This window comes from Salmo salar, chromosome 07, assembly GCF_965601325.2.
Source record: "Salmo salar chromosome 07, fSalSal1, whole genome shotgun sequence".
In the NCBI taxonomy this organism is placed as follows: domain Eukaryota; kingdom Metazoa; phylum Chordata; class Actinopteri; order Salmoniformes; family Salmonidae; genus Salmo; species Salmo salar.
The window spans coordinates 29,582,549-29,603,562 of record NC_138297.1 but is presented as its reverse complement, the minus strand read 5'-3'; the positions used below and the strand labels follow the sequence as shown (position 1 = coordinate 29,603,562).

The 21,014-nt window shown below is 43.8% G+C and overlaps 1 protein-coding gene across 3 annotated transcripts in view; it reads right to left on the bottom strand.

The window, feature by feature from the left end:
* arhgef40 (Rho guanine nucleotide exchange factor 40) overlaps window positions 1–21,014 on the bottom strand; it is a 39,831-nt gene that overhangs the window by 2,644 nt on the left and 16,173 nt on the right. For 2 of the 3 annotated variants that reach the window (XM_045721817.2, XM_045721820.2), the window contains 22 exons: window positions 16,624–16,880; window positions 16,327–16,521; window positions 16,038–16,152; window positions 15,591–15,684; window positions 15,351–15,440; window positions 10,641–10,757; window positions 9,296–9,394; window positions 8,913–9,064; window positions 8,306–8,444; window positions 7,937–8,056; window positions 7,540–7,731; window positions 6,171–6,356; window positions 5,476–5,799; window positions 4,609–5,027; window positions 4,076–4,325; window positions 3,840–3,929; window positions 2,972–3,178; window positions 1,689–1,868; window positions 1,207–1,387; window positions 731–844; window positions 361–443; window positions 172–218 (listed from right to left, as the gene is read on the bottom strand). In XM_045721817.2, coding sequence (XP_045577773.2) covers window positions 192–218; window positions 361–443; window positions 731–844; window positions 1,207–1,387; window positions 1,689–1,868; window positions 2,972–3,178; window positions 3,840–3,929; window positions 4,076–4,325; window positions 4,609–5,027; window positions 5,476–5,799; window positions 6,171–6,356; window positions 7,540–7,731; window positions 7,937–8,056; window positions 8,306–8,444; window positions 8,913–9,064; window positions 9,296–9,394; window positions 10,641–10,757; window positions 15,351–15,440; window positions 15,591–15,684; window positions 16,038–16,152; window positions 16,327–16,521; window positions 16,624–16,880 — 3,631 coding nt within the window. In that variant the 3' untranslated portion in view covers window positions 172–191. The remainder of the gene's footprint in view (window positions 1–171; window positions 219–360; window positions 444–730; window positions 845–1,206; window positions 1,388–1,688; window positions 1,869–2,971; window positions 3,179–3,839; window positions 3,930–4,075; window positions 4,326–4,608; window positions 5,028–5,475; window positions 5,800–6,170; window positions 6,357–7,539; window positions 7,732–7,936; window positions 8,057–8,305; window positions 8,445–8,912; window positions 9,065–9,295; window positions 9,395–10,640; window positions 10,758–15,350; window positions 15,441–15,590; window positions 15,685–16,037; window positions 16,153–16,326; window positions 16,522–16,623; window positions 16,881–21,014) is intronic. The other variant, XM_045721818.2, reaches the window with a different exon arrangement.

Genomic DNA, 21,014 nt, shown 5'->3' with positions numbered 1-21,014 from the left:
GGTGTGTCTTCAGTCATTCAGGAGAAAAATGGGTCAAAGCATTTGACTGATTTAGACGTTTAAAAGGAGAGAGATTGTGGGTTGACAGGGCAGACAAGGTAAGGGAGAGAAAGCGAGTGATGGAGGAAACGGAGAGAGATTACAGTAAGTGTGCAAGATAAGATCACTCACGTTTGTTGTTGAGATGAAGATTACACCGCAGTGGAAGGAGACTGGTTCTGCGGAGACAAACATCTCTCACTTGAAGCACAGTGTGAATGTGTGTGTGTATTTGATTGTCTATTTGTGCATGTGTGCGTGTGTGTGTGTACGTGTGTGTGCGCGTGTCTGTGTCTGCGTGCGTGTGTCTGTGAAACTCACCTGTGTTTGTCCCCTCCCAGAGGCTGGGGACCCCCCCTCCTTCTGACTGCCAACAGAGGAAGAGTCTGAACAGCTACTGTGGACTACAGAGAGAGAGAAAGAGAGAAAGAGAGAGAGAGAGAGAGAGAGATAAGAGAGAGGGGGAAAGGAGTGCGAGAAAAAGAGAGTGGAGTTCAGTGGCCTGCCAATAAAGCGTTTGTAATGAAATTAAAATTGCAACGCCGCAGAAACAGAGCATGATTCTTCACTGTGAAATACCATTATTCACAGGGAGATATCTGGTGGACAGTATATGTATTACACACAGGGTGTTTATCATATATGGGTGGTTTCTGACAGTGTGTGTGTGTGTGTGTGGGCGCGCGTGCACCTCTGTCATTCAGATTGTAGATAGAGTCGAGTTCAGATGTTGCCGGTGCTCCTGTGACATCGAGCAGTATCTTACTAGACACACCAATACACATGGTCTCTTTCAGACACAACTCTGAGAAAGAAAGAGAGAAAGAGAGCGAGACAGAGAGAAAGAGAGAGAGAGAGACAAAGACATAGAGAGAGAGAGAGAGGGAATTCCATTACATGTCCAATTCATAATGCCATATCTTACACTAGTGAACTTGAGCGGTGGCCCCGACCAGGACTCAAACCCAAGTCCGGAGACCGTCAACCCAACACCTTATCCGAACCTTATCTCGACAAGGTCACTAGGTGAATGGGGTTAAGGTCGCTACAATAGTTTGGAACTTGTGTTGTATATGGCTGGGGTGAGAGGTGAGAGTTCAGAGCGCAGAACTCAAATCTTATTCTAGTTCTGTGGGTCAGAGTAAAATGTCAGGGATCATACCGTACCTGTGTTGTGTATAGCGTGAGTCCAGAGGAGCTGAGCGATGTCGTGGGTCCAGGCTGCCCTCCCCTCTCCACTCTGACACTGCAGGGTCAGGCAATCCCGGATACGAGGGGCCTGACGCACCCACACCTCGAACTTCACCCCCTCCTCACCCACACTCTGGGTCAGACCCATCTCACCCGTCTGACAGAGAGGGAGGGCGGAGAAAGAGAGATGTGGAGAGGATAGAGGTAGGAACCGTACACATAGTGGATTCATGTGGTATTGCAACTTTGTCTCGTGTCACCGCTGTTTCGGAAATGACGGATTTTGGGCCCAATTCTTCTGTGGGCATCTCGTCTGATTGAGGCCATATGTGTGTGTGTTTGTGGGCGCGCCTGTGTGTATGCGTGGTTGCGCATGTTGGTGTGTGATTATGTACGCGCGTCTGTGTGCGCACCTGTGTATGAGCGTGCGCGTGTTGTCACGCGCGCCTGTCCGTTACCTTGATGCTGTGTTTGAAGCTGTAGGCGGTGCGTCCTGGGCCGGGACTCTTCTGCTTGGTGAAGATGATGAGGTGCTGATAGAGGAACACACTCCTCACCCCTGTCTTCTTCCTCCTGGTCCCCCCACACACCAACAGCTCCCCCTGACGCACCAGCTCTCCGCGCTCTGCCACTGGGACCTAACACACACACGCACACACACACACACACACACACACACACACACACACACACACACACACACACACACACACACACACACACACACACACACACACACACACACACACACACACACACAGTTTACCGCCCACCAAACCGCTTCGTGTTGTTCAAGAGAAGCTTTTGAAACAAGCTATTTTAAACCATCCAGTGATGTGAGGTTCATGTAACCCGAGCTATGCATCAAAACTAACTCCTCCACCACTCTCTGTTCTGTTATTTAGCTAACTTTCAGAGAGCTTTTTGTGTGTGTGTACGTGTGTGTGTGTGTGTCATGTGTTTTTGCCTGTGTGTGTTTGTGGGTGTGTTCTAGTAGCTATGTGGGAGGGTTTAACCTTAGCTATATAATCCACTCTGTAGGTGACTCAGCAAAGCATTATGTCATCAGTCAGACTGACAGTGAGTGTGTGTTTGTGTATGTGTGTGTTTGCGTGCGTGTGTGTTTCTCTCTCGCTCGCTGTGTGTATGTGTGCGTGCATGTATGTGTATGTCGTGTATGAGTATGTGTGTATGAGTATGCGTGTCACCATGGTGATTGATAGAACTGTGTCATAGAAGCAACAGAACTACAGGACAGGAAGCAGAAAACAGGAGTAGGATTGGCTTATAAAAATAGGAATAGGATGAAACAAGTTGCATCTAGGTGCTGATCTACGGTCAGTTTTGGCTTAACCCCCCAAATGACTATGGTTATTTGGGGGGTTAAGGTAGCTGAGGTAGGGAAAGCTGATTCTAGATCTGTGGTTATGGACAAATTGAGTTCTCTTCAAGTGAATGATTGCAGGTGTACTTATTAGTGAACTGTTTGTCCCGACGAAGTCCCAAATTGCATGATATTCCCTTCACAGTGCACTACTGTTGACCAGAGCCCCATGGGCCCTGCTTAAAAGAAGTACAGTATGGGCTCTGGTCAAAAGGGTGCCATTTGGGACGCATACCCAATTTAAGGTTGAAACCTTGTCCAACACTTTGGGATCATTATGCCAGTGTGGGGATTTATCTATTCTAAATTGGCTTCTGCCCAGAGCTGAGAATTTAGTTTTAAGTCTGGCGTTCTCACCGGACACCCGACGATTAGGTCGCTGGCCCGGAGGTCCTCGCCGTGACGCTGGACATGTCTGAGGACGGAGAGGGAGGAGTCGGAGGCAGGGTTTAGCCCTCCCAGCTCTTCCAAGGCATCGCAGTACTGTTCCAGTCTCAGTGTAGGGGCCTGGAGACAATGGGGGAACGACAGGGGGGAGAGAGGAGGGGTGGCCGGGAGTCTGAGCTGGGGAGGGAAGAGGATGGGAAGGGGGGAGAGAAAGGAGAGGACTTCAGCATCATTGCCATCTACAGTATGGTCGCCATCATCATCATCATTGTTAGTACCTTCATCATTTTCATGACACAGTACTTAGAAATAATTTCTATCTTTTACTGTCACCCGGTGGCCGTTTTAAATGCTGCACCTCCGGCATTTGACACAGCTCCAAACTACAGTAAATATTCAACCCTCAGATCTCTACTAGAACCATCTGTGTGATGTTGTTCTTTTCATGTTTTCTCAGTCTAAAGCTGTGATCAGATTATGCCCTATGTGTGTATCAGACTGTGTTTATTGCCGTATGTTGATAGACTGTTGATTGGTTTTGGTGTAATCCAACCCTAATGAGTTGTTTGAGTATACGTTACACTTATAATTGGCTTCCGTGTACACAATGCTGTTTTAATTGTCCGTACTATATAATACTGTTGTTGTAATGGGCTTAAGCTAGTGAATGTGACGCTGTTCCGCGGCGGCTGGTGGTACTTTAAATCGGAGGATGGGCTTGAATGGAACAGTATCATTCCATCCCAGTCATTACTATGAGACGTTCTCCCCACACCAGCCTCCACGGACTCTGTTTTAAATGTAAAAAAAATATGTTTGGTACGAGACAGTCTCTTACCTTGAAAAAGTCCGCAGCTTGAGTAACCAACGGGGAGTCCAATTCTGGTTTAGTCCTGATGTAGTGAGAGTACTGGAGAAACTCCTCACTCTATTTGTGTGTGAGAGAGGGGTTTGGTATGGAGAGAGAGAAAGTAAAGTACTTCATTTTATTTTTGATCTACTTCTACTGTACTCTCGATGGCACTGCCCATGCTAAAACAGCCCTCTCTCCAACTCTATGATCGACCCACTCACGTATTTACTGAAGAGGTCCTGTTGCAGCAGACTCTGCAGTAGAGCTCCCTCCATGGCTGGGAGGAGGTTATGTGAGTGGAAGGAGCTGAGGTTGGCCCATTTGGGGAACAGGAGATCTGCTTTCCCCCTGAGGGAGGAGGGGGTGTCTGGACCCTCCAGGAGGGGCAGGTAGGTCTCTTCCACCCCCTTTAATACGGCCACGTACTGCCTCTCTGAACTCAGCATCCTGCACCACAATAGGTACAGTTTACTGTAAGGAGAGAGGAGGGAGAGTGAGAGGGAATGAAGAGATAGAAGAAAGGGGTAGGGAGAACCAGAAAGAGAGAGGGAGGAAGTAAGTGAGAAAGTTAGAGAGAGAAGGGGTAAGTCAGAAAGAAGGGTAAGAGGAAGAGAAAGCTGCATTTCTCTCTCTCTCTCACACACACACACACACACACACACCACACACACACACACACACACACACACACACACACACACACACACACACACACACACACACACACACACACACACACACACACACACCATACCTCTGTGCGGTGGTGGTGCCCTGCCTCTCCCCTCCCGTCTCCCTCTCCGCTCGGCTCAGCAGCACGTGTTGTCTTGGCGTCCCGGTGTAGTCCACCACTTCCTTGCTGCTCACCTCTACACCTCTGATGAGCACCCCTGATCCCCCCTGCACCCCTCCTCCTCCTCCTCCTCCCCCAATCCCTCCTCCTCCTCCCTCTCTCCATCCGGGGACGGCGGCTGCCATCCCAGCGGCGATAACAGGGTCTGTGAGGGCCCGGCGTCCCAGCCAGGTGAGGGGGGAGTTACGGCTGGCTGCACCCACAGGAGGCTCTATGGGCCTGGGGGTGGCAGGGCCCCGACGGGGGGCCAGCAGGGCCTGGAGGTCGAAGCTGGGGTGACGCTTCCTGGGGGGTTTGGGGGGCAAAGGGGCTTCTGTGGGCTGGGGGAAGAGAGGAGAGGGAGAGAGAGAGAGAGAGAGAGGGAGAGGAGAGGAAGAGGGAGGTGATGGATCTAGGATCGTACAATGTAAGAGAAGAGACACAGTGAAGACGAACGGCTAAAAGCAGCGGGTGGCCTCTGACCAGAATTTTGGCCGTTATTTTCTGTTTCCTGACGATTCTACATGCTGAATCGCCACTGTTCGTCGACACCCAGCAGGTGATCACTAACACACTGGAGATGTTATGCAATCCATTATAATCTAAAACACACACACACACATAAATACATGCAGTATTTACAGCCAACCCTCACCACACACACACACACACACACACACACACACACACACACACACACACCACACACACACACACACACACACACACACACACACACACACACACACACACACACACACACACACACACACACACACAAACACTTACGCTCTTCTTTGCCGGATGCAGCAGATTCTGCAGAAACTTCCCTCCTCCCGCTCCTCCTCCACCTCCTCCTCCTCCTCCTGTTCCCTCCTTCTTATTCCCTTTCTCCTCTCCTATCTTCAGCGTGGAGCAGGTCTGTGGGCGAAACAGTGAAGCCAGGGACCCCCAGGACTGGAGGCCTCCCTCCCCTCCCCCGGCCCCCACACCCCAGTCTCCCTCTCCCTCGGGCCCCATCAGGTCCCACAGACTGGAGGTGGAGGGGGTCTTGGGCCGGGCCTGGCCCTGGTTCTGCCCTCGCTCTGCCTGCTGCAGCAGCCTGGGTTTGACCTGAGGAGCAGTAGCAGAAACAGTGGGCATTGTTAAGAGAGAGATACTGTACACAGACAGACAGACAGACAGACAGACAGACAGACAGACAGACAGACAGACAGACAGACAGACAGACAGACAGACAGACAGACAGACAGACAGACAGACAGACAGACAGACAGACAGACAGACAGACAGACAGACAGATACTGTAGATAGATATATACTGTAGATAGATAGATAGATAGATAGATAGATAGATAGATAGATAGATAGATAGATAGATAGATAGATAGATAGATAGATAGATAGATAGATAGATAGATAGATAGATAGATAGATAGATAGATAGATAGATAGATAGATAGATAGGCGACTGAATGACTGACCTGGGCCACAGTGCGTTGGTATCTCTCAAGGGTCTGAGACCACAGGTCCAGGAGAGCTCCACCACCCAGCTCCAAGGCTAAGGCACGGGCGTCCTGAAAACGAGATGGTGGAATGGGAGGGAGGGAGGAGAGGGGGGTGGAGGGGGAGGGTGAGGTGGAGGAGATGACGTCGCACCACTGGTTGGCCTGGAGGGGTGGAGAGAGGTAGAGAAATGTTGGGAGAGGAGAGAGGGGAAGGGTAGAAAAAATGAAATAAGGGTTAGTTGACAGTGTCATAATTGTGTTTGTTGCTGTTACTGTATGCTTGTCTGTGTGTATGCATGTGTATGTATGCTTGTGTGTGTGTGTGTGTGTGTGTGTGTGTGTGTGTGTGTGTGTGTGTGTGTGTGTGTGTGTCGTGTGTCGTGACAGAGCGTGTCATGCTTGTGTCTGAGTCTACAGTATGTGTCATGTACGTGTGTGTACTGTATAATGTATGTATGTACATGTCACAGGAGGTTGGTGGCACCTTCATTGGGGAGAACGGGCTCATGGTAATAACTGGAGGGGAATCAGTGGAATGGTATCAAATACATTAAACACATGGTTTCCAGGTGCTTGATGCCATTCCATTTGCTCCGTTCCCAGCCATTGTTATGTGTGTTTACCTCGGTCAGTGTGGACAGTAGTCTCTGTGTGTTTACCCCGGTCAGTGTGGACAGTAGTCTCTGTGTGTTTTCCCCGGTCAGTGTGGACAGTAGTCTCTGTGTGTTTACCCCAGTCAGTGTGGACAGTAGTCTCTGTGTGTTTTCCCCGGTCAGTGTGGACAGTAGTCTCTGTGTGTTTACCCCAGTCAGTGTGGACAGTAGTCTCTGTGTGTTTACCCCAGTCAGTGTGGACAGTAGTCTCTGTGTGTTTACCCCGGTCAGTGTGGACAGTAGTCTCTGTGTGTTTACCCCGGTCAGTGTGGACAGTAGTCTCTGTGTGTTTACCCCGGTCAGTGTGGACAGTAGTCTCTGTGTGTTTACCCCAGTCAGTGTGGACAGTAGTCTCTGTGTGTTTACCCCGGTCAGTGTGGACAGTAGTCTCTGTGTGTTTACCCCGGTCAGTGTGGACAGTAGTCTCTGTGTGTTTTCCCCGGTCAGTGTGGACAGTAGTCTCTGTGTGTTTACCCCGGTCAGTGTGGACAGTAGTCTCTGTGTGTTTACCCCGGTCAGTGTGGACAGTAGTCTCTGTGTGTTTACCCCGGTCAGTGTGGACAGTAGTCTCTGTGTGTTTACCCCGGTCAGTGTGGACAGTAGTCTCTGTGTGTTTACCCCGGTCAGTGTGGACAATATTCTCTGTGTGTTTACCCCGCTCAGTGTGTGGACAGTAGTCTCTGTGTGTTTACCTCGGTCAGTGTGGACAGTAGTCTCTGTGTGTTGTCCAGTGTTGTCCAGCAGTCAGACAGACAGTGAGACATGTCTCTGAGTCTCTCCCTGACCGGTGGTACCCTGACCTGCACCTCTATCAGTCCCCCCCAGTCCAGCTCAGACCAGCTCTCCAGATCTCCAAGGACTGCCAGGGTCTCAGTGTGCAGCTCCTATGCACACACACACACACACACACACACACACACACACACACACACACACACACACACACACACACACACACACACACACACACACACACACACACACACACACAAAATATACAGATGAGCAACATATACAGTATATTATACAGAAACACGTGCACATGCACACAAACTCACACATGGCACACACACACACGCACACACTCACGTTGGCCGACTCTCTGAAAGTCTTGAACTTCTGCTGTTTGAGGGAGAGTCTGCTGAGAGAGATGGGAGGCTCCCTGTAGTCTTCCAACTGATCCTGGATCTGCTCTATCTCCCTCTCACACTGATAGAGAGAGGTCGAAAGGGATGGGAGAGGAGGGAAGGAGGGATGGAGGGACAAAGGGGTGTGAGGGTGAGTAAAAGTAGAACGGTCAACGAAATAATAGACATTTGAAATACCATTAGTATCAAATTGTAACAGTCTGTTTTCTCTCAACAACCTTTTCAAAGAGATAACTATTTAACTGCTGCTCCACACTGTACTATTATACTATTGTAGTGTTCTTTCTGTGCTTCCCTCTCTCTCTCCTACCTTTTCCAGCTTGTCCACCATGGCAGCCAATCGTCCGAGGGCTTCCAGGTCACTGCCCCTCTGATTGGACACCTGGACGAGGCGGTGGAGGGAATCATCCACACTGTCATAGAGTTTAGAGGTCGCAGCCAGAGCAGCTCTGAAGGCGCAAAGAGTTTAAATGTCATATAGAATATGATGATATAGGGGTGAATCCTAACTTCCACTTAAGTCGAAAATTCACTTAGTCTCCCATTGACATCAATGCATGACTAAGTGAAAATGTGTAAGTTAGGATTCGCCCAAAATAATAGATACCCATAGACTTCCAGTCATTGTGCTAACACTAGTTAGCATTGGCTTGCAAATATACCTCTAACTTAATTCATACTGGACACAGAGACATAAAAATGGCATCCACGAGTTAATCTGACTCTGGGGAAGTAGATACAGGGCATCATTGCTAAAATCCTGAAGTATCCCTTTAATAAAAGAGATAGCAGATTGAGAAGTATTACGATAGGAAACGCTTTCAAAAACATTTCTCATCTCTCATCTATGATAGGATAATCTATTTGAACTGCATTATCATTTGGATACACTGATGGGACAGGGTAGATGGTGGTACCTGCAGTCTGGGGACCGCTTTGCCAGTCCTGATGTGCCATTGGCCAGCCCTGCCAGCCAGGCCCCACCCCTCCGCTGCAGCTCAGTCAGCCGTTGGTCAATTAGGATGCTCGTCATCAGCTGTCTGTGTTTTTCCACACTTAGAGGAACAGTCTGGAAAAGAGTAAAAAAAACACTGTGTTGTGTTGTATAGCCAGATGGTTCACACACAGAAAGTACTCAAAAGTTCTTCAATTTTTTCAAAAGTTCCTCAAGTTTACTCAAAAGTTAAATTCAGTTCCTCAATTATTACCTCTAGTATTTCACCACATAACACCTCACTGACTTGTGTGGTACCATGTTAAACAACACAGATGTGGTGATACAGTAATATATGAATCCTACCTTGATACAGTCTGGTAGTGGTGCTGTGTCCATAGACTGCAGTGCATCCTCCAACAGAGAGAGTGCGCTCTCACAACACTCAGTTAGACTCTCCACACTCTAACAGCAGAAACGGGACAGGAGTAACGTAGTATAATTTAGTGTACAGTTTAAACGGCACCCTATTCCCAACATAGTGCACTACTATGGACCAGAGCACTACTTTTGACAAGGATCCATAGAGTTCTGGTCAATAGTAGTGCACTACATAGGGAATATGGTGCCATTTGGGACACAGATATATTAGCTCATATTGCACATGACATAGAAGGGCTTTATGGTGAAAACGTGACCATTGATACTGCTGATTTCATAACTTTAAAGCTGCAATATGTAACTTTGTGTGCGACCCGACAAAATCACATAGAAATATGAGTTATAAATCTGTCATTCTCATTGAAAGCAGGTCTAAGAAGCGGTAGATCTATTCCATGTGTGCTATTTGTATGCTTCCCATTCTTAAGTTAAGTTTTTGCGTCTTTTACTTTTGGTTTTGTGCACCAGCTTCAAACAGCTGAAAATACAATATTTTGGGTTATTGAAAATATATTTCACAGCGGTTTAGATGGTACAATAATTCTCTACACTATACATTGATTGTTTTGTCATGTAAACTGAAATTGGTGAACTATTCGAATTTTAGCAACCAGGAAATGGTGGAGCGATTTCTGCATATTGCACCTTTAATATTCACAGAACAGAAATCGTAAACATTTAAAGAAATTACATTGTTTGTGAGTTAACTTTTTCATTCAAGTCATATGCCATGGCTAACATACGTGAGTGTGTGTGTGTGTGCGCTCGTGCGTCTAGCACTCAGAATGTCAAGTTTAGCACAGAATGCCAAGACTTATAGTCATAAAGTGCAGCCTATTCAATTTGAAATAAGTGTGAATAGACAAATCAGTCCAGTCTCATATTCAAAATGCCAATAGCGGCGTATTGATTTAGCTGCATGTGGAATCTGAATTGATTTGAGAAAGAATAGGCTGCACTTTATGACTATAAGTCTTGACATTCAAAGGGCTAAATTTGACATTCTGAGTGCTAGACATGCTGGGAACAGACTTTTCTCTCTCTCTTTCCCTGCCTTCCCTCTCCCCTCTTCCCCTCTCTCTCTCTCCCTCCCTCCCTACATCCATCCCTTCCCCTCCCTCCCCATCTCATCCTCTCTCTCTCACTCCCCCCTCTCACCAGTCTGAAGGCCAGCCAATCAGAGCAGCAGTGTTTGTAGTCACATTCCATCTCTCTCTCCTTCCTCTACCTTAACTCCATTCCTTCCTCCCTCCCTCCCGCCATCTCTCACCAGTCTGAAGGCCAGCCAGTCAGAGTGGCAGTGTTTGTAGTCTCCGTCCATCTCCAGGGGCAGCTGCTGCCTGTCTATATACTGCTGAAGGACCCCTGTCCCTCGCACCGTGTGCACCTACACAGGACACAGAGAAAAGAACATCAGATTCTGGGAAGGAAGTGATAAAGAGTCAGAATCTAGAAGGCTATTCACACTACTGAGCCAAACTGAGCCAAGCCAAATCAAGCTGTACTGAGCTGGTCTGGTTACACATTGACCATAGTTGCTGGAACTGTGATGAAAAGGACAATGTGAAAAGAAAATATTTGAGCCAGTCAAGTTTGGGTTGGCACAGTGGTTTGAAAAAGGTACAATTCAATAAATATTAGTACTTCATTTATTTATTTGCTTTGTCATTTTTGTTGTTGTTGGGGGGGGGGGGGGGGGGGTTACAGCTACAATATTCACATCAATTTACACAGTTTATACCATATGTACCTGTAGGCTGCCACTCAAGAAAAAAAAGAAAGAAATACATACAGAGAAAGTATTCTATTGATCACACAAGATTTTGTAATTATAAAATTGGTGTGTAAAGAAAAGAGAAACAAAAAGAGGTGGGCCTACACCTCCAACTCCCCATCCCATTCCCCCCTGCCCAACATGTCTCCGTCCAACCCCCCGCATCTACCCCTTCCCACCACGCCTAGCAACACAGGTTGGTTGTTAGTCCCCACACCCCATACCTCTATCTACCCATCCGCCCCCCACCACCTCCACCACTTATCCCCTCGAGAGATAGAAATTCCCAAGGAGCTTTGGTCTCTGATAAAGCATGTAAGATATGTAATAGACGACGGAAGTTATCTGAGAATAATCTTTTTTTAACAAACTCCGCTTTGGTCCAGATGTACCAATTTGGATATGTACGTTTCGAGACGGGACAACATAATTTTCTAAAACAGTTTAATATCTGTGTTTATCAAAGATGGAGGAGAGTGGTAGTGAGAGCACTGGGTGACTTCGTTACCTTTTTTTAGAAAAGCGAAATTAGTGCCGTATTTGCAAATGAACCTTTGTGAACAGCTTTGTTAATCATTTCAAGTAACAGTGGATCTAATTGGTTACAAAAAATTGTAATAGACCTCAGGAGTTATATCTTTAAAAAAGGACTCAAACTGGCTTGTGTGGGTCGATTACCATGGGTCGATTACCATGGGTCGATTACCAATATATTTAATTCAGTTTTAACTTGGAAGAGAGTAGTCGCTGCCCTATTCTGAAAAAAAGTGTTTGTTGAGAATGCTCTAACGTCGATAACAGCTTTTCCAATTCTGATATATTCTTTAATTGTGATTTATTCTACCCGGATGCAAATGCATTTGCATTGTTTTTAATAAAACCTTTAATGGCATCCCATAGAATCTGAGGATCATCGACTGAATTTTTGTTAATCATTATAAACTAATTCAATACAATTTCAAATTGTTCACAGAAAGTAGGATTTTGTAGTAAGCAAACATTAAAGCGTCATCTTGTGTCTCTTTTAGGAGATTCTGAAATGTGTATCTGGCAGTAATAAGCATGATGATCAGATAGGCTTATATGTTGTATTTCTATTTTCTTGATTAAAACCTCTACGGGATCCGTGTCCCTCCACCGGGACGGTTGAGCTAACATGCGCTAATGTGATTAGAAACAAGAACGTTTCCTAGTACATAGACATGTCTTACATGGGCAGAAAGCTTAAATTATTGTTAATCTAACTGCACTGTCCAATTTACAGTAGCTATTACACTGAAAAAATACCATACTATTGTTTGAGGAGAGTCCACAACAACAAAACACTTTTATCACGGAAAATGATTTGATACATTCCCCTCTGAAGGTAAATAATGTTAATGTTAAAGCTAATTTTCCATCATGTATGACCTTCCTGGGAGTGTGTAAACGTACATTTTTTATTACCATATAATTTTTGTATGTTCTCTATAGTTGTGTACTTGAAAATGTATCAATTGACCAATTCGGCACATTTGGGCAGATGTATTGCAATGCTTCACTGGATCAGTCTGAAACTTTGCACATACACTGCTGCCATCTAGTGGCTAAAATCGAATTGTGCCTAAACTGCAATATTATATTATGGCCTTTCTCTTGCATTTCAAAGATGATGGAACAAAAAATAAATTAAAAAACATGTTTTTTTGTTTGTATTATCTTTTACCAGATCTGATGTGTTATATTCGCCTACATTAATTTCACATTTCCACAAACGTCAACGTGTTTCCTTTCAAATGGTATCAATAATATGCATATCCTTGCTTCAGGTCCTGAGCTACAGGCAGTTAGATTTGGGTATGTCATTTTAGGTGAAAATTGAAAATAAGGGTCTGATAGAGGAGTAGATAATAGTACAAAATCGATTTGGAATAATGTTTTGTGCCTGTTTGAATAGAAAGTGTACTCTTTTGCTTTAGGGTTTAGAGCTCGCCAGGCATCAATGAGGTTGTAATCAGAGAGTATACTGTATGTTGTACTGCCTGTGGATTGTAGTTGGTCTTATTAGATTTATCCCGCATGTCCAGAATGGCATTCATGTCTGTCCCAATAACAAGTTGGAATTCAGTTAATTCGATCAATATGCTGTTCAGAGAATCAAAAAATGTAGGATCATATGATTCTGGAGCATACAAATTAAAAAAGGACATTTTCTTTCCATTATGCATACAGTTAAGGAAAGTGATTCTGTCTTCTTGGTCTTTACCTTTACTAAGGATGATGATTTCGAGTTTGTTATGTATCATTATGATTACACCCTTAGTTTTTTGGTGGCCGACAAAAAAGCTTCCAGTTTGTACAAATGTGACACATTTCAGGAAACTAGGCATATGTCGCACATCACTACTTCAAAGGTGAGGCATTCGAACGTAAACATAAGTTTTTATCAAAATGTTTTTTTTTTGGGCAGAAATGCGCTCTGGAATATGTGAACTTTCATGTGCCTTAATAACAAACTTGTATTCCATCCATAAATACGAATAAAATTGTTAAATTACGAGCCTAGTTGGTTTTTCTGGCCTGAATTTAGCAGGCGCTATCCACAGATGAATTGGAAAAAGTTATGGGCTACTTTCTGCACATTCCACGGTCAGTGTGACCCGGAGTGACTTGACACAACGCTTGCCAAACACGATGTAGCTACAAACAAAACAGAGTTAAATGGTTCCAGTTTGCTGTGAAGTGTTCATCCATGTATATGGGTAAGAGTTTAGCTACATTTTCAGATAAGTTTCTAATTTTGTCAAAAACTTGTTTTTCTTGCAAGTTAAAGTGTACTGTTAATTAGCTAGCGAACGTTAGCTTGCTGGCTCACTAGCTAACATTACGTGTATGATCTGTGTAGTAATATTATTCGAATCAGAAACCCATTTGTATTGCTAGTTAGAGCCTAATGTTAGCTAGCTACTGTAACATTGAACCTAGTTTGTAAGCTTTAGCTACCTGCAGATTCATACTACAGCTATGACAATGTTTGTATTGGAAAAAGTATGAGTTGGGATTATACCGGTTCATTGTTTAGCTAGCTAGCTAAATAGCTAGCTACATGTCTAAACAAAAGACTCCACTTCGGCCGGATTATTACATGACCCATCACATTAGCCAGGTGTGTCTGAGGGAGATTACGGCCATCTACTGTATTTCATGAACATGTCTAGACAATGTACATGTGTACATGTCTAGACAATAGTTTCCCATCCACTCAGCTAGATGTGGCTGGGGGGGTGGTTATAGCATTTCCTTCACATGACCCATCAATTTAAACAAGTTTGTCGGGTAAGCATCATCTAATAGTGATAAAATATTTATAAAATATTTTTATCTGGACACTTTCTGTTTTTGAAATTGCTACTATGCAAGTAACCATTTCAGTGTACCGTTTACACCTTCTGTATCCTGTGCATGTGTCAAATAAACTTAGCCCCACCCATCTCTTTAAGGATTAAGCCTTAAGATGGTGTGAACGATGCTGAATGGGTGTAGACAAAGAAGAGCTCTCCAGTAGGTGTCCTAAAATATTCAAGGGCCATTTTCTCAAAAGTGGGGTTACAATTTTATCGACTTTCAAAGCAGAATTACTTTCCCATTGTTCCTCAACTGCAGTCTCTACTTTTATCCAATGTAAAAAAACACAATTTCAAATGTTGCTACATAAGACCCGAATCGAGGCAGTCCGTCACAAAAGGTTCCCTATTCTATGTGTGTACTTTTGGTGCAGGTGTGTTTCTTGGAGCATTGCTACTGTACATCAATATGGTTTCTAGCTAGAATATCAAGACAGCTGAAACGCTTGATAGACATATTAAGGCCTTTCAAATTCCACGAGAGGATAGCTAGTGTTGCCATTGTTTTTCTAAAATGTAATTGTTATCTTTAGTGTTGATAAGCCCATGGATGTAAAATAGTTTTATAGTCCACAGCAACAATTGCCACTGAAGGGATGAGTAGGGAGGAGAATGAAGGATAGTCCATTTTATAAAAACATATAACATAATTTTCTATTAAAGTGACATGGGTCAAATGGAGTGATAATCAAATCAAATCAAATTGTATTGGTCACATAAACATATTTAGCCAATGTTATTGTGGGTGTAGCGAAATGCTTGTGTTGATGAGACATGAGAGAAGTGTGTGTGTGTGTGTGTGTGTGTGTGTGTGTGTAGTCACCTCTACTCCCTCTAGACTGTGTGTAGATGACTCCTGGTGCTGCTCCTCCACCAGAATGAGGACAGAGCCAAGACCTCCCGGGACCACAGCCTGGAACGCACGCACACGCATGCACGCACGCACACACAGACGTACAAACACACATTAGAGACGCCCTCTCAACATAAACACATGTCTACATATAAACACATACGGTACATGTATAAACACTCAGCACTTCAGCATTTAACTCCTTCTCACCTGTAATTGTTTCAGTGCAGCGAGGCAGAGAGCAGAGGGAGGAGATTGTCTACTGTCTACTATTACTGTTAGGCCTCGCTCTTTAGCGGAAGAGCTGATTGAGGGAGAAAGAGATAGGGGGAGAGGTGAAGGCGGAATAAAATGAAACGTCTAACTTCAAGTTTCAGTTTCTGTCAAAAACAACTATAAAAACCACTATATAAAGTGTCATAGTTTGTTAGACTAGCTCAAATCCAATTGTATTTGTCACATGCTTTGTAAACCACAAGTGTAGACTAACAGTGAAATGCTTGCTTATGTGCCCTTCCCAATAATGCATAAAACATTTTTTAAATAGAAAAAATACACTATATAGAGAAGCTGCCAGTAGTGCTATGAGTGTTACGCTATAAAGGGTCCCTCAGACTAGACTGTGATATGGACAGTTCCATAGTGACAGAGTATTACCGGGTGATCCTGTGATAACAGGCCAAGACACGGCCCATCTCATCCGCACGGCAACCGTCCTCTGGGAGGTGTGTTTCAGTGACAACCACAGCCCGTCCCAGCCTGTCCACCGTACCTACAGACAGAGAGAGGGTGGGAGGAGGAGGGGTAGAGAGAGAGAATAAGAGCGAGAGAGGATGAACGTGGATAATGGCAAGAGTGGTAAAGGGTGGATAAGTATGAATAAAAGGAAAGTAAGGGTAAAGGGATGGAAGGATAGTTAATGAGATGGATATAAAAGATGACTCACCTGTCAACATCAGCTTTCCTGATTGGAGGAGTTCTGTGTCCAATTCCCTTAGAAGAGGAGGGGCTTTAGGTGATAGGCCATTTGATAGGTCAGCAGATGTCTCTGCCCCCACCTCTGTAGAGTGGTTAGATAAGGATGTGCCTGATTGGCTAGTAGTTGTGTCAGGTGAGACTTCTGATTGGACAACCTGGTTTTCTGTTGGTAAAAGCAAGAATAGGCATGAGAATAATGTCTTCTAGCCATATACTTTTTATCCAATTGACATAAATACTTCTTCAAAAGAAGCTAAAATCTAACCTGTATTGCTTTCCCCAATCTCAGCTTTTTCTTGTCCTCCATTGACTGGTGTGAGCTCTTTATCCGTCCCCTCAGGCTGCTGTGTTGCCTCTGATAGGTTGGTTGTAGTGATTGGCAGGTTGGTTGTCGGGGAGAGGGCAGGACCACGCTGAGGTGTTTTACTTGGTGGTTTGGAACCGGCCTGGTCTCGAGTCTTCTGGTTGCCACGACCACCACTTTTAGCCTTCCCCTTTCCCCCTCTCCCTTTCCTCTTCCTCCTGAGAGAGAAGATACAGTGATGTCATACAGGGATGTAATACTGAGTGTGAGGTTAGTTGTTATGATTGAATCCTACAGATGTAGGATCTTAATTTGATCATCCTGTTGCTGGAGAACTTTCCTGCAATGTAAAACTTGTAGTGTAATTGAGGTTCTAAAAAAATATAATCCTATTAATTACAATCCACATAATAATTCACATTCATTTAGTAGTGTACACATTATTTACAATTCTATTATAATTACAAATCATTTGTACACTACTAAATGACAGCAAGAAGCCCAAACAGATATAGTATTTGATAAAAACCTCATAATTTTAAACCTTGATTATATTGGGTTACGATCACATATGTTTCTCTATTTATGTGTGGGAATACTTGAGAACAGATTTCCTAAATTAAAATCACTTTATGCTGATTTCCTGGTGATTTTACAGTATTTTATGTCCAACATCGAAAATCACCTGTATTAGGCCGTAAGTGTACTATATCCGTATGTGAAGGAATTGTACCTGCACACGAAACGGTATTACATCCAGTGCTTAATTTGAGAAAGATCCTGCCGGAACAGGAACCGGCACCTCTCAATTTTTCACTGTTTCATTCCGGAACCCATTGGACAGGATGCGGTACCTCTCGTGGCATGAAAACTTATTTTCTCTGTTTGCAATGTAAAAATTCTAATAAAATAAATCAGAGTTAATTCAAGTTGCCTTCTCTGTAATTCTCCTGCTTACTAAAAAACATGTATTTCCGTACATACTCATAGCCGCAGGAAGGATGCTGGAGGTGCTGCAGCACCCCTGATAAATTAAAATAAATTAAAAATACACCAGGAGTAGGCCTATAATTTAGCCACAGAGGATCCATAGCATATATATTTTTTAAATTGTCTAGCTGTGGATTATGTGTAGCCCAATCAAAGGCCTACAGTCAGGAACACGTGGCAAATCTGTCAGTGAACAGCATGCAGCCAAAACAGGCCTTTCACAAAATTTAAAATACAATCACGGGATACCCAGGTTGGAAAGCAAATGGATTCTGCTGAAAAGAGAAGACTAATCTGTCTGTAGCAGTGAAGGCTCCTCAGATGACAAAGGGAAGGACCATCCTCCTCAGTGAATTTAAGATAAATAAAAAATTTAAACATTTAAAAAGTTATAATTTTTAGATAAAACTATGTTAAATATATTCACGTCACTAAATAATTTATTAAAACACACTGTTTTGCAATGAAGGTCTACAGTAGCCTCAACAGCACTCTCTGGGGTAGCACCATGGTGTAACCAGAGGACAGCTAGTTTCCGTCCCCCTCTGGGTACATTGACTTCAATACAAAACCTAGGAGGCTCATTGTTCTCGTCCCCTTCCACAGACTTACACAGTAATTATGACAACTTCCTGAGGATGTCCTCAAACCTATCAGAGCTCTTGCAGCATTAACTGACATGTTGTCCACCCAATCAAAGGATAAAATAATACATCTTGTACTGAAAGCATTAGCGACAGCTAGATAGCACCGCATCACATAACATGTGGTGAGTAGTTGACTTAAATAGAGAGAAAGACAAAAGTTTAACAGTTTTGAACAAATTAATTTCTTCAAAAATGAAGGAGAAGCAAGAGAGAGAGAGAGAGAGAATGCAGCTAGCTAGTTTAGCCTACTCAAACACCCGACACAAACAGAGAGTGATGCTATGTTAGCTAGCTGGCTATGGCTATCCAACATTGGAACTCTGACAAATCAAGGTAAGCTTTTGGTTTTATAAATTTATTGCCACCGGGGCTAGCTGGTGTTACTGCTTGCTGTGCACTGTACAGCATGATTTTAGTGGGGACTAACGCATTAGCTCTAGAAGCTATGTTGACTATGACGTTAGCTAATATGGTGACAACGACGTACAGTTGAAGTCGGAAGTTTACATACACTTAGGTTGGAGTCATTAAAACACATTTTTCAACCACTCCACAAATTTCTTGTTAACAAACTATAGTTTTGGCAAGTCGGTTAGGACATCTACTTTGAGCATGACACAAGTAATTTTTCCAACAATTGTTTACAGACAGATTATTTTACTTATTATTTTACTGTATCACAATTCCAGTGGGTCAGAAATTTACATACACTAAGACCATGCCTTTAAACAACTTGGAACATTCCAGAAAATGTTGTAATGGCTTTAGAAGCTTCTGATAGGCTAATTGACATCATTCGAGTCAAATAGAGGTGTACCTGTGGATGTATTTTAAGGCCCACCTTCAAACTCAGTGCCTCTTTGCTTGACATCATGGGAAAATCAAAAGAAATCAGCCAAGACCTCAGAAAAAAATTGTTGACCTCCACAAGTCTGGTTCATCCTTTGTAGCAATTTCAAAACACCTGAAGGTACCACGTTCATCTGTACAAACAGTAGTACGCAAGTATAAACACCATGGGACCACGCAGCCATCATACCGCTCAGGAAGGAGACACATTCTGTCTCCTAGAGATGAACGTACTTTGGTGTGGAAAACTGCAAATCAATCCCAGAACAACAGCAAAGGACCTTGCGAACATGCTGGAGGAAACAGGTACAAAAGTATCTATATCCACAGTAAAACGAGTCCTATATCCACATAACCTGAAAGACCGCTCAGCAAGGAACAAGCCGCTGCTCCAAAACCGCCATAAAAAAACCAGACTACGGTTTGCAACTGCACATGGGGACAAAGATCATAGTTTTTGGAGAAATGTCCTCAGGTCTGATGAAACAAAAATAGAGCTGTTTGGCCATAATGACCATCGTTATGTTTGGAGGAACAAGGGGGATGCTTGCAAGCCGAAGAACACCATCCCAACCGTGAAGCACGGGGGTGGCAGCATCATGTTGTAGGGGTGCTTTGCTGCAGGAGGGACTGGTGCACTTCACAAAATAGATGGCATCATGAGAACGAAAATTATGTGGATATATTGAAGCAACATTTCAAGACGTCAGTCAGGAAGTTAAAGCTTGGCCGCAAATGGGTCTTCCAAATGGACAATGACCCCAAGCATACTTCCAAAGTTGTGGCAAAATGGCTTAAGGACAACAAAGACAAGGTATTGGAGTGGCCATCACAAAGCCCTGACCTCAATCCCATAGAAAATGTGTGGGCATTACTGAAAAAGCAACTTATTGTGGGAAGCTTGTTGAAGGCTACCCGAAACATTTGACCCAAGTTAAACAATTTAAAGGCAATGCTACCAAATACTAATTGAGTGTATGTACATTTCTGACCCACTGGGAATGTGATGAAAGAAATAAAAGCTGAAATAAATCATTCTCTCTACTATTATTCTGACATTTCACATTCTTAAAACGAAGTGGTGATCCTAACTGACCTAAGACAGGGAATTTCTACGAGGATTAAATGTCAGGAATAGTGAAAAATTTAGTTTAAATGTATTTGGCTAAGGTGTATGTAAACTTCCGACTTCAACTGTAGAATGTGTGTAGCGGATTGGCGGTTATGATACAAAGGTTTGGCTTGGAAATTTTTTTCACCTGGTCACAGACAGCTGTTGTATTGTGCACTGAAGTCCACAAGTGAAGGGAAAAGGTGAGAGGAGGAGAGCGCGTAGATGTGAGAAGGAATTATACAACAATCAAAGTGATCATGATGTTTGTATGTGGTTGCTATGAAAGGGAACTGTGTTTGCGCGTGATCAGGGGTGTATTCATTCCACCGATTCTGTTGAAAAATGTTTCTCAAATGGAAGCAAACTGAATGAAACGGGATAAACATACCTGAATTTGTCCAATAGAAACTCTCGTTTGCAACTGGACTAATGATTACGCCCTAGATCAGCGAGATGCAGGCAAGAGTGTGCAAGGCAGTATCTGTCACCTTGATTACTCACATTTTTCTTTCAACCTATGTTGTAAACTTTAATTCGTCAGCTAGGTTGTAGCAACATCATGATGGGTATAGGGAATGTAGTAGGCTAAACCTCTCGATGTCACATTGAACTGGGTGTATGGAATATGAATGACAGTCATCCAATATGCTGTAATAGAAATAAGGCCATGCAAATTAAAAATATATATTAAATGGCACTGATTGCCACTGGTCTATAGGGTACCAAATATGTTATTCATTTCCAAATTGGCC